This window comes from Micropterus dolomieu, linkage group LG16, assembly GCF_021292245.1.
Source record: "Micropterus dolomieu isolate WLL.071019.BEF.003 ecotype Adirondacks linkage group LG16, ASM2129224v1, whole genome shotgun sequence".
In the NCBI taxonomy this organism is placed as follows: Eukaryota; Metazoa; Chordata; class Actinopteri; order Centrarchiformes; family Centrarchidae; genus Micropterus; species Micropterus dolomieu.
The window spans coordinates 7,498,815-7,512,557 of NC_060165.1; the positions used below are offsets into that span (position 1 = coordinate 7,498,815).

The 13,743-nt window shown below is 41.9% G+C and overlaps 1 protein-coding gene across 1 annotated transcript; it reads left to right on the forward strand.

Annotated features, from left to right (window-relative positions):
* Positions 1–2,906: 2,906 nt before the first annotated feature.
* LOC123984991 lies at positions 2,907–6,947 on the forward strand. Its single transcript, XM_046072302.1, has 2 exons — positions 2,907–3,896; positions 6,545–6,947. The coding sequence occupies exons 1-2, from the start codon at positions 3,330–3,332 to the stop codon at positions 6,641–6,643; spliced, it is 666 nt and encodes a 221-aa protein (XP_045928258.1). The 5' UTR covers positions 2,907–3,329; the 3' UTR covers positions 6,644–6,947.
* Positions 6,948–13,743: the final 6,796 nt, after the last annotated feature.

The following is a 13,743-nucleotide window of genomic DNA, read 5'->3' on the forward strand; positions in this document are numbered from 1 at the left end:
CAACAGGCGGTGACAAGCTGCCTGGAGCAACAGCTGGACTCTCCTTATGAGCCGGAGGTAATTAACGTGGTGATGAGCCATTGGTTGAGTGGAAAACAGAGGAACCAATGGGCGGTACAGATGTCAGCACCCCAGAAAACCAGGAAGTAGGCGGGTCTTCATTCCCCAGGGACACAGCCTACTTGGTAGAGGTGAGACAGGGAAAAGAGGAAACACAAGGGTGACAGCGACAGCCGTGACACTGTTAAATGTAGAAATGACAGATGTTTAAGGTTTTGATACTAATAAAGGGAACTTGATTTGTAATAATTGTAGTTGTGTTCATATTTTTCAGGACTACTATCTGAAAATGGGCATTTTTTAAATTTCAAGTTGACAGTAGTAATTTTGTTGAGTGAGTTTCCATTAGTATTTGAGTCTAGCACAATACACTTGTTTGAGTAGATTTCCCTCAGAGTATAAGTTGTGCACAATTACATTTATTGAGTAAAGAATTAGTGGAATCTAATTCTAATAAGCACCAGTGAATCAATTTAATTTAGTATGCAGAAATTAAATAATAATAAAAATTATCATATTCAAGTTAAGGTTTACTCAAAAATATCGTTACCACTACTATAAAAGTTTTGAGGTAATCAGTTTCCACAAAACAATTTGAGTATTCTGAACTTATTTGGGTTTACAGTGTGGTAGACCTACTATAGGTTGTGTTACTAGTCCGGTGCGCTGCGGTCAATGATCATTCCCTCTGGCTGAATGACCAGCCGGACCACCTGATTTTTGGCATGATCCACGATGATACAGAAAAATAGAAATGAATGGCTGTAGCGCTGCTGCGGCTAGAGTCTCTCTGCAGTGCCATCCAACTTTCTAAATTCTTTCATCTCACAGAGAAAATAACGGTCAGAGTATCTTGAGGCCACGAGATCTTTTTTCCGTCCAAGTAGTTGTTGTATGTGGATAGACAACGCATTTGTGTCCGTGTTTTCATGTTGTCCCTGACCATCTCCAGAAGTTGTTTTACCTGATCGGATCACAATCTGTCCTCAATATATCTCAGGTGCACTTACACATGTAGCCTACTTTCATGTGGTCAAGTGCTACCCAATCACAATCTGATCTAATGCGAGGTGTAAACAGCCTCTATGTTCCCCGATTTGGAATATGCAAAGTCATTCACCATGGTGAAAATAAAACTGCCAAATATGGCATTGCCTCATTCATTAAAAGTGATCTAACGACATCTCTTTTCTATCAAAGAATTGTTTCAAAATTTTTGGGGTCTTAAATTTATATTTCTGAGGTCCTAAAAAGCAGGGATGGATTGCCATAATGTGGGACACCTAAGGTCTAGTGTTTGTAGGTCCCCCATAAATACGTGAATGCCAGTGAAACTATTGGTTAGCCAAAGCTATGGTGCCATGTGATCAAAATCACATGACCTCTCAAATGTCCATTCACATATGAGGGTGGAGCAATCATCAAACAGGAGGCATCTTGTGTAAAGACCACCCAATTGTCAGTGACAGAGTTTTGACAAACTTTACATTAGCCTATTAAGACCTGAGCTTTGATTCTGTGTGCATTTTTAATTTCTCTTGGCTATTTGGGATAAGTAGGACCTAATAAGTATAATAAACTAAACATTGACTTTGAACAGGAAGTACTTTTTGAAAAAAACAATGTTCTCGTATGGGGACATTGGGTCTATTTTACTACAAAACACAATAAAGTCACCAATGTGTAATAAAGTAGAAAATTGTTTATTTCAACTGAAACATGTTTCTCATCACAAAAGAACACGGCTGTGCAAAACAGCATTGCAAACAGTGTGAGTGTGAATATGTATGTGTGTGTGCGTTTTCTGATTTGCGGGTAAGGCACACGACATTCAAATTGATGCAAAAAAAATGATACATTTCATTAACTGTATTGTTGAGAGACCTCCCACTGTTTGCTAGGGACACAGCAATTGTACAGTTCGAAAGAACTGTCATGAGCTTGGTGTCCATGTGCTGTTCTACATAGCCCAGTGGTTGCCAATTTTGGCACTCATGCAGCCTTTCATCTTCAGCCTCAAATGGAACCACGTCTGGAGCAGACTTACCATGCTTACGTTTGCCCACAATCATTATTGCTTTGATCCTCACTGCTTTGCTCTTCCCTGCTTTGCTCTTCTCTTCTTTGCTCTTCACTGCTTTGCTCTTCTTTGCTCTTCATTGCTTTGCTCTTCATTTCTATGCTATTCTTTGCTCCTCACAGCTTTGCTTTTCTCTGCTTTGCTCTTCATTGCTTTGCTCTTCATTGCTGTGCTATTCTCTTCTTTGCTCTTCGCTCTTCACAAACTACACACAGAATGTCACGGAAAAAACAACAACACTTTAGCAAATACATGACTAATACACCAGTGTTACAGGGTTTTAGTATATACATGTCATACTAAATTAAGATGGTCAAAAATGTTTAGAGACAGTGTTATGGCCCTTAGGCCGTGTGTGTCTGCCCAGGGGTACTGCTGCTCGTCTGTCCTCGCAGGTCCTGCCCCCCCCCCCCCCCTGATGTTGCAGCCAGGAGGCTAGGGTGCACAGGAGCTGGGATAAGGAGCAGAGAGCAGGCAGACTGGGTGTGGAGCCCAGACGGCATGGAGAGCTGGGTGACACTGCAGAGTAGCGTGTAACAAGTCTGAACCTCGTGGAGGGGTTAACTCCCTCAGTGGAGGGAGGGTGGTATTCATTATTGTATTTTATGTTATTTTCTCCTTTGAGATTTTATTATTGTCACTAACCTCCTCCTCTCCTGGATTTTCCACTGGAGGTTTGTAACAATTTGGGGGCTCGTCCGGGATCTTTTTCCCGAACATTCCGGATTGCAGGGAAGCATTTATCATTTGTATTCGCGTTGGAACTGTTGCGTGTGGGTTTTCACTGTCCAGTTTTTCCAGGGAAGACCTTTCCCCAGCTAGTTAGAAGTGTCCAGCTAGGCTGCCCAGCAGTCTTTCCATTGGGCACTTGGTTGTTATTTTTCCTTTATTATTTTCGGGGCGAATCCTGGGTGGGGAGCGAGTTCCTTGTCGGAGGTAGGCTTTCGGGGCCCTGGCCGCCGAAGTTTGCCTTTAAAGTCACCTCGAGCTTGGCATGCCCCAGAAGACAGCTTAGGCTAAGTTTTGGGTAGGCAGGGCCCTGGGGAAGGGGTTGCTCTTTTGAGGAAGCTGGTGTGACTGTTCTGTAGCCGACGCGGTTGTTTTTTGGTTGCGTGTCTGCATACACTTGGTGGTGGTTGCACTGTTGTGTGGTGTTACCGCTTCCGTTGGTGTAGCAATTGCAGCAAAGATGGCTGTGTTTAGTTTAGAGGAGTTTGTAACTAAACCTACGCTAGAGCAGCTGGATGGATGTAAGAAAGCTGATCTGTTTGCAATTGCTAAACATTATGGGTTTTCTGTGTCTAGTTCTCTGGTTAAAGCAGAGTTGCGGGCCGCTGTGACTGACTGGTTAGTGCAGAGCAGTGTCTTGAGTTTGACAGATTTGCCCGCTGGGGCAGCAGCGAGGCAGTCTGCTTCTGTGGCAGAGGATGTGGCCATGCCACCTGATGCAGCGGATACACTCGGTGTGAAGCTGGGCGGGGGTAAGCAGTTCACCCTGCCGAGATATTATCCATTGTCCGTGGAGTCCTCCCCTACCTCTAAAGAGGATGCACGGTTGAAGGTTCATTTGGCTCGGCTCCATTTGGAGCGGGAGGAGCGTGAACACGAGCACCAGCTCAGCTGGGAGTTGGAGCTAAAGAAGTTGGAGGCAGAAACCGCCATTAGAATGTGCAAGTTGGAGCTGCGGTCAGCGCAGTTCTCAGCCACCGCTGCCGGTACCGGGTCATCAGGATCTGCCCTCCCTAGTACCTTTGATGTAAGTAAACACATTTCTCTAGTCCCTGTCTTTCGTGAAACCGACATTGAGAGCTACAACATTGCTGTTGCCCTGAGGTGGCCAAATGACGTGTGGGCCATCCTGCTACAGTGTAAACTGTCAGGGAAGGCTCAGGAGGCTTGCTCATCGCTGTCTGTGCAGGATAGTCTCTCCTATGAAAAAGTTAAGAGCGCCATCTTGCGGGTGTATGAGCTGGTGCCAGAGGCGTACAGGCAACGTTTCAGGGCTCTCAGAAAAGGGGTAGGCCAGACTTACATTGATTTCGCTAGAGAACAAGTGATTTTGTTTAATCGGTGGTGGGCTGCATGTAAGGCCGATGATTTCTCCTCAGTTCGCGAGCTGATGCTGTTGGAAGCGTTCAAGAACTGTGTGTCGGAAAAGACTGTTGTTTATCTCAACGAACAGAAAGATGCTGATGAGTTTGCCTTGACACACAAGAACACGTCTGTCAGACATTAATCGTCCCCTTATGATGATGCTGTAAGGAAGCCCAGCATCACTCAGGGTACTCGTGTTGGCTCAGGGGCACAGGTGGACAAGCGCTGTTTTTTTTTTGTCATAAACCTGATCATCTTATTGCAGAGTGTGCTCTGTATAAACGAAAGCCCCAGCCTCCCGTGGCTAAACCACCAAAAGGAGTTGGGTTGATTAAGACTGTGTCTCCCTGTGATCGTCAGCTGGCTGTAGGGGAACCTGATGAATGCTTCAGGCCATTTATTTCCAAGGGACTGGTATCCCTCACCGGTAAACCTGATGATCAGCGCCCGGTCACAGTGCTGAGGGACACGGGTGGCTCACGCTCATTTATCTTAGCTAGCGTACTGCCATTGAACCCTCAATCTGCCCGTGATGTGAGCGCAGTCCAAGCTAGGAAAGGTTTCTTTCCTGTCGCTGTTCGGTCTCATTTTCCTGTCGATGGTGTAGATTTTATCCTAGGAAACGGTGGAAAGGTTTTTCCAGACCCAGAGGTGGTGGATACTCCTATCCCTGAAGCTGAATCTGATGAGTTGGTTCAAAAGCACCCTGGAGAGTTTTCGGTCAGTGTATTGACTAGGGCGCACCGCGTAAGCAGACCCAAGGGGTGGATCTTTCAGATTCATTGTTCCCCTCTGTGTTTAGGGAGGACCAATTGCCTTCTAGTGGTGGGGCAGATAACTGTCTAGCACAGGTGCCTGTAAGTACTGCCTCCTCAGTCACTGTTCCTGAGAGAACCTTGCCATTAACCCGCGAGGTCCTTATCAATGCTCAACAGAGTGATCCATCCATCCCTCGTCCAACCGCTTATCCTGCGTACAGGGTCGCGGGGGGGCTGGAGCCAATCCCAGCTGACATCGGGCGCAAGGCGGGGTACACCCTGGACAGGTCGCCAGTCCACAGAGTGATCCCTCCCTGGTGAAATGTTTTGCTGCAGCTGGGTGTGATGCTAGTGAGCAAGCAAGTCAGCAGCATTTTCTCGTTGAGGATGAGGTGTTAATGCGCAAGTGGGTTCCTCATGGTGGGACGGCCGACGATCTGACTGGAGTTCGCGTCACTGTTTATCAGGTTGTAGTTCCGGTAGGGTGGCGCCGGCATGTGCTAGAGCTAGCACATGAACACTTGTGGTCGGGTCACCTAGGCGTCACCAAGACTTACAACCGTGTGCTTAGACATTTTTTCTGGCCAGGCATGAAGGCCGATGTAGCGCGCTACTGCAGAACTTACAGTACATGCCAGATCGTAGGGAAACCAAACCAGATCGTGCCACCTGCCCCACTGCATCCAGTTCCTGCTGTTGGTGAACCATTTGAGCATGTCATTGTGGATTGTGTGTCTTGTAGATGTCAGGGAACCAGTTTCTGTGATGAACTGTGATGTGCGTGTCCACCCGTTTTCCTGAGGCTGTGCTCTTAAGAAAAATTACCGCTCCCGCCATCATGAAAGCTCTCACAAAATTCTTCACCACCTTTTGACTGCCGAAAGTTGTACAAACTGACCAAGGTACCAATTTCCTGTCCAAGACTTTCCTGTCCAAGACTTTCCGTCAGACGTTGCAAGCACTGGGAATTTCACACTCCGTTTCGAGCGCTTACCACCCGGAATCACAAGGTGCGCTTGAGCGTTGGCACCAGACGCTCAAGTCCACGTTGAAGAAATTCTGCTATGACACAGGAAGAGACTGGGATGAGGGTGTGCTGGACATGCTCTTTGCTGTGCGCGATGCTAGGCAGGAGTCTTTGGGGTTCAGTCCGGCTGAGCTCGTATTTGGTCATAACGTACAGGGACCACTTAAGGTGTTGAAGGAGCAGTTAGTGTCTGGCTCCTTGCCGAAAATTAATGTATTGGATTTTGTGTCCCAGAACAGAGAGCGGTTGCACCCTGCCACCTCCCTGGCAAAGAGGGCTCTGGCTCTGGCACAAGAAGGCATGAAGCAGCGGTTTGACAGAAAAGCAGTCGAACGGCAATTTAAACCAGGAGAACAAGTGTTTTGCTGCCTGTGCTTGGAGCTGCCCTCACTGCCCGTTTTTCCGGACCCTATGTGGTGGAAAACAAGGTTTCGGGGACTGATTACATCATTCACACACCTGACCGTAAAAGAAAGAGACGCCTGTGTCACATTAATATGTTGAAGCCCTATCTTTCCAGAGAAGCGGCTCAGGAGAAGCAGGAAGAAACTCCGGAGACTGCTGCTCCAGGCAACCCCTCCGTTTCCTTGGTTTGTGGTGGGGCTGAACCTGATGATGGCTTAGCAGGGCTCGATGAAGGTCACCAGGGTGGTAGGTTGCCCAATTCAATGCTCTTGTCTAGCCTAGAGGCACATTTGTCCTACCTCTCCCCGAACCAGCGTGATGATGTAATGGTGTTGATAACCTCTCTCATTGTGGCATTTGTTTTCCTGTGAGCTACCCTTCTAGTTTGCAGTTTGCTGACGTGTTGTCCCAACAGTATCGTGGACTGGGCGCTTCCTCGTTTTTGGGAAGTTGTTTTTTGTAGACCCTCCCTGAGGGTACCTTTAGCACTTTTCTTTATTGTAAATAAAACGCCAAATGTACTGTAAAATCCATGTCCTGGCTTCCTTCAACCTGGAATGATTTTATTATTGTCACTAACCTCCTCCTCCCCTGGATTTTCCACTGGAGGTCCGTAACAGACAGTGATCACAGCATTATGATATAGGTTCAAAAAGGTTCAGTGCCATCTGTAGCAAATAACTTTCTTTACACAAGCATTTGTGGGCTGGTTCAGTATCACTAGAAAGATCCAACCTTTACATGTTACACGAGCTCCCCCCAATTCACTGTTAAGCGCTTTGAGTTTCCATGGTAAAACAATATATAAATGTAATACATTATTATAATTATTACACTTGGTAAAGGCAGACAGAATTGCAAGCACAGATGTAGTAAGCATAAATGAACAAGTTTCAACCATAAAATTTTATTAGGATTTTTACCTTTTCCACTTTGCTGTCTGCTCCGGCTATAGAAGGTATTTGTTGATATTGACGCCATCTTGTTTTTCCACAAATGAGTGTATTTTGGTTTTGCTACCACTAGATGGCACAGGCAACTGTCCACTAAGGAGGAGTATAGGTCTCAGTAAAGCAGAATTAAGTATACAGTGCAGGGAGCCCAAAATCTAATGTCCCCATATGAGGACACAGGGTCTCAGGAGGTTAAGGAGTATAAACTCCACTTGTTATTCTGTAGCTACACAGTAATATTATGGGTGTGGGCTGTATTAAAAGTATCCACTGTTCTCCCATGCTCTAATAACACAGTAACAAAGAACTATGTGCAGTTCTCCCATTCTTCCTCTTTATTTACACATAAACAACAGGACGTGTGGTGGATTAAAAGGTATCTATTGTTTTGAAGTTATTTCTTCTGTTGGTCTCCTCCTCCTTCTTTTTGTCCTCCTGTGAGTGATGACCACAGCATGCTGCCTCGTCTTCAGTGCTTTAGGCCATAAAAGAAAAAATAACAACACAAAAAGTTGTTACTGGTTAACTACAGTAAAGTCAACTTTAAAATGACTCCACTACCACACATAAAACGTGGTTTAATAGAATAATCACATTTAACAAAAGCATACATTTTGGCTTAATAACTGTCGAGATTTGTCTGGTTGATAGTCCACATTGATAGTTTACTGTAAATTAAGCCTGCTTTTAAACACAGCATAAATTAGCCTAGCGGACTTCTCCTCTCCTCATAGCTTAACAAATTACATGTTATTTATACTATTTCTTATTCACCGCTGGTTCAGTTACTGCATCTCCTGAGCCAAGCCAAGCATTGGCCAAGAGCAGAAGGCCCTGCCTCCAGGCCTTTTTTTTTTAAGTTGCGAGGTTGCGAAGCTTAATTTTCGCTCAGTCTGAGTTTCAGAGCAGAGCGGAGTGACAACGCTGCCACAAATCACATGAGTCGCAAGCTCGCAACTGTGTAGGCGTATGTCCGCAAAGTGGGTGTTGTAAACTCAGTTCTGAAAAAACTCTGAAAAATTGTTCTGAAGAACGAAAACTCAAAAACAACATAATGTTTACAGAGATATTGTTATTTTTTTACATTTTGCAAGCTTGCAAATCTTAGTTTTCGATCTTGCAAAACTTTTTTTTATAAGATTTTGAGTTTGCAAACACTAAGTTTCAACCTTTCAGAACTTTTTCAGTTTTGAATCAAGGCAGGATATTAATCCCATAGAATTTTGCAAGTTGAAAAGTTTTGCGAGTCAAAAAAGGTCTAAATAAGAGATTCTATTGGTGGTTTGACTGACCAATCATGGGTTTGCATCGAACGCATGGCCACGCCCACATTCCCCTCGCTCCGACGCTTTCTGGAGGAGGAGCTGTAGCATGTACAGGCTAGATGTAGGTAAGTTGACGTGTCACTCATTTCAATAGAAATGCTTTTTAAATGTAGTATGGCATGATTATTTATATTTACTGTTGGCAAGGTCACGGAGTCTGTCGCTGTCTCCTTTTTTAGAATGACATGTATAACAGTTAGCTAACGTTAGCTGTCTTGGTATGAAGCTTGACTGGCAGTGCATTTGTGCACTCAGACATGACGAGCTAGGCCAAGGTTAGCTACTCATGTTTAAAATATGATCTAATCAGCGCTATATACACATTTTTAATAGCAGCCCTACTTGCTCCCCACTCTGACCCTGTTAAGCATCTCATCACATTCAGTATCTTTTTACACTTGGTGTTTATCTTTTCACCTTGTTCATTCCATGTTAACTTATCATTAAACTACATACCCAAAAATCTAAAGACTTTTACTTGCTCTATCTCTTGCCCATACATCTTTAACTGAGCATCGACCCCTCTCTTTTTAGTGAAGACTACTGTCTTAGTTTTCCCAATTGCAAACTTGAATCCCCATGCAAATGACCATCTTTCCACCACATTAACTATTGTATTTTACCCTTAATATGGTTAATGTTCTTTCCCCTTTTCCACAAGGCTCCGTCGTCAGCAAACAGTGACTGTCCAATATCATCCTGAACTTGAGAAAAAACATCATTAATCATAATGGAAAAGAGTATAGGGGGTCTAATGACACTGCCCTGAGGAGTACCATTCTCTACCATATATCTTCCTGATACAGCTGTCCCAATTCTGACTTGTATACTTCTCTGAAATAAGAATTCTTTAATCCAATTATACGTCATACCTGTTATTCCGATCATTTTTAATTTTATCATTAATCCCTCCTTCCAAACCATATCATATGCCTTCTCTACATCAAAGAACACTGCCATTACAGATTCTTTATTAACTTGCGCTTTCCTTATCTCTGTTTCTAAACACATAACAGGATCCATAGTTCCTCCACCCCTCCTAAATCCACTCTGATGAGGTGATAAAATTCCTCTGCTTTCCATGTAAAATGATAATCTTTCTGTAATGATTCTTTCCATTATCTTTCCTATATGTGACGTAAATGCTATTGGCCTATAGTTCATTGGACTTGATGAATCCTTCCCTGGTTTCCTGATATGAATAATTATTGATTCTTTCCACCCAGCTGGCAATTTCCCTAATTCCCATACTTTATTATAAAAACCTAGTAATTTAGTAGATGCTAAAACACCTAAATGTTCTAACATTACATAGCAAATATTATCCTTCCCCGGAGATATTAGTCCAGATCTTGCTATTGCCCTCCTCATTTCTTCCATAGTAATTGAAGCATCCATAGTACTGTTAGTATCAACCCTTCTTTCAAGTAAGTCACCATGCACTGATCTTGTCATTGCCCTTCCTCTCTCGCCCTCCTTCGTCAAGTTATCGGAACTATGGATAAGAGTAAGATCCTTCGCTATCATCTCTGCCTTCTCTTCTTCAGACACCGCTGCTTCCTCCCCCATCTTCAGTACTGGATACTGCCATTCCCTTCTGATTCCTCGCATGTTCTTAATCATGTTCCACACATCTCCAACAGGTGTTGCTCTACCAATTTTACCACAAAAAGCCTGCCAGCTTTGTTTTTTGCTTTTCATATATTTTTCCTAACCTTTGCTTGTGTTTTTTATATTTAATTAAATTATGAGTTCTTCTTAATAACCTGAGGGCTTTATTCCTTTCTTTCACTACTTTAACACACTCATCTGTCCACCAGGCCTTTCTCTTCATTTTCCCTTTACTTTTAGAAATTGATTCTTTGGCAGCTTGTAAACACCAATAGAATCTCTTATTTAGACCTTTTTTGACTCGCAAACCTTTTCAACTTGCAAAACGGTTTAACCTGCAAAACATCCTGACTTGCAAGGAAATCTTATTAACTTGCAAAACTTTCTGACTTGTAAGGAAAACTTTTTAACTTGCAAAACTTTCTGCCTCACAAAGAAAACTTTTTAACTTGCTATCAATAATGACAAATTAGCAATTAAAGCTTTTTGTGACACACTGCTTATTTTTTATTACAAACTTAATTTTTGATTGCAGTGCGATAAATATGCTCTCAAAACATTTTTTGACAAAAGACACAAAAATATCTTCAAAATCTTAAACCTAAAAAATAGGACCAACATCAGCTCTTCTGAAATTATGGACTTAAAATGGTTGACAGTTGAATACAGTTTTAGGCAGCTGAAACTGAGCTTAACATGAAAGATTTTGCATAGGAATGAGCCAAGGTATTTTAAAGATTATTTTAAGAGCTCTCATAGCTACTCTACTAGAGGCAGTGCCACTGACATAGTAGGCCTACCTCGTAGATTTAAGAGCTGTTCTTGGCAAAACACCTTTTTGTATATGACAGCGCTGAATGGAACAAACTTCCAACTTGAGATAAAATCAAGCCAATCAGATCGCTGTTCTAATCAGGCATGTGGTGAATGGTTGTTAAATGCAAATTTAGATTGAGTTTTTATTCCGTTTTAAGGAGAATTTATTATTGGAAGGTTAAGTATTTGTGTTTTTATTCTTGTTTATTTTCTTTTGGTTGTATATTGTAAGATCTTGATTGTACAGAGTACCTTCAGTCATCCGTAGTGCCTTGCCATGTTTATCAGACTACAACGAAGACCACAGTGGAAATAGGCTACAATAAAACACATTTTTTTTTAACATTTTGAAGATTTTCTTGAGCTGAAAGACACAAACCTGGGCATTTTTTTTGTTTTAAAAAGAGATCTGCACCATAGATTACTCCAAGATTTCTTGTAATTAAAATAAGCAACAGAGGAACAGTTATCTGCTGTAACAACAGAGATAGCGTTATTATAGAGGTATGAATGTAGCAGAGAGCTATTACCTATAAACCAAAGGAAAGGACCAAGGATATGACATTTGGAATGTGTAGTTTCTTTAACTGATTGTAACATCTAATTATAATTATTTATTTATGTAGGTCTTTTTATAAATTTATTGATTGATTCACAAGTCGTTAGGTGTTATTATTATACTGTCAAGGCAGTGTGGTCCTGTGTTCACGGTGCAGTCTCCCCTGCAGTTATGGGTTCAAATCTTTTTCAATCCCAAGTGGGCTTGAGTGACCTGTTTGTCAGTGGCATGTTAACTCCACTAGATGGTGCTCTTGAACCACCTGTGTTTGACTCTGAGGCTTGTCTTTTTTTCTTTTTTTTTTTTAAAGCGAGACGGTGTAGTGGAACATCTTACATTTTTAAAATCTAGAGAGATAAGATATGTTTAGAGAACTTGTCATAGGCCTTTATCGCATTATGAAACGTATAGCTACATTTCCCTGGAACCAAACACAATACTGAATTCTGTCAAAGTAAAATAGCCTACTTTGTGATTATGCTAGAACTCTATATCATTACACAGACCTGCTCCAGCACTCGCTGGGTAGAAGGAACCTGAGCCGACAGACTCCGGAAGATGAGAGGAGGCAGACTCTGTGTTTACATCGATGAATGCTTAGTGCTCAAATGCAGATGAAGTTGATGGACACTGTTTCCAAAATGTCAGACTTTTTATGTTAAAATGAAATCCATATTATCATCACTACCTTGTTACTATTGTTTACATTCTCTCAGACGCAAATTAAAAAAATGCACTGCAGAATAATTTCCTTGGTGTGGACATGCATGTATTGCCTTTATTATTTAAACTGTATATATTGATTTTTTTATTTAGATCTATTTAAATGTTACCATATTCATAGTGTGTAGCCTGAAGGGACTACAAACTTTCATTTTGTTGTACAACCTTGTAATAACTAAGCTACCTTGATCATTCAAACATATTACAGTGATGCAAAAAAGAGATTCTTATTCCTTTGAGACTGACTATTTGACTAAAGTGCCAGTTTGAAAATGTTATAAAAAGTTCTATTCTACTTTACCTTAGTGTTATCATGTAACTTTAAATGTTTCACTGAGTTGTGTCATCAACCTTTTTTACTTGTATTATGCAGTTATTATGGATATCCTGATGACTTGTTTAACAAATATACTTGTTGAAATGTGCAATATGTAATCATTTTTTTCCATATGTGTTCATGTATTCTACATCTGTCACTTGTAATTTGTCCTGTGAATACTAGTTTATTAGAGACAAAGGCAGGTGTAAAAATTTGTCTTTTTAGGTATTTTCATGGGATTTCTTGATAATAATGGAAAAGAGGAAACAATGTCATTGTCTAAGGGGTTGAACAAAAATGTAAATGTACCCAAAGGGACTGAAAGAACTCCTTGAGAATGGCATACCATGCTACAATGTAGCTACCAAAGATGACAAATGTAGATAAAGCATCACTGAGCATCTTGATGGTCTCCTGCAGAAGATGAGGTGGACATCTGGAGCCACTGTCCTTACTGGGAAGAGATAAAGACAGACAGGTGAGTATCCTCAGCAGCCCAACAGATGAAGTATTCATGGTGTCTCCTCTCCTCTTGTCTCTTTCCCATTCTTTGTGCAGCTTCAAATGTCGAACAAAGTTGTTGCGTCTCCACCGCTAATTTACTCCTTTTGTTGACTACAGCGTAGTCTTTATATCCAAAACTTATAACATTTGGGATCATCTTGCTGACATCCAACTCATCTGAATTCACTTGCCTAGGTTCCTCTGCAATATTTTTCTGCTAGCGCAATTTGACTGGTTGCTGTTGGATTCATACTATAAACTGTTAAATGAAGCGTTGATACACTGCAAACAGTTTGTTTTATATCATAATTTATGTTTCAGCTTGGAGAGGGTTTCAGGTCAGTTTGAGCCAAAAGGCTCAAGTCCAAGTGAAGTCAGGAGTCATTGGTGTTAAAGTTGCAAGTGGGTTCTTTTTTATTTTGTCAAGTCGAGTTTAAAGTCATCATATTTGTGACTTGAGTCTGACTTGATTCCAAGTCATGTGAATCGAGTTCACACCTCTGCTAAGA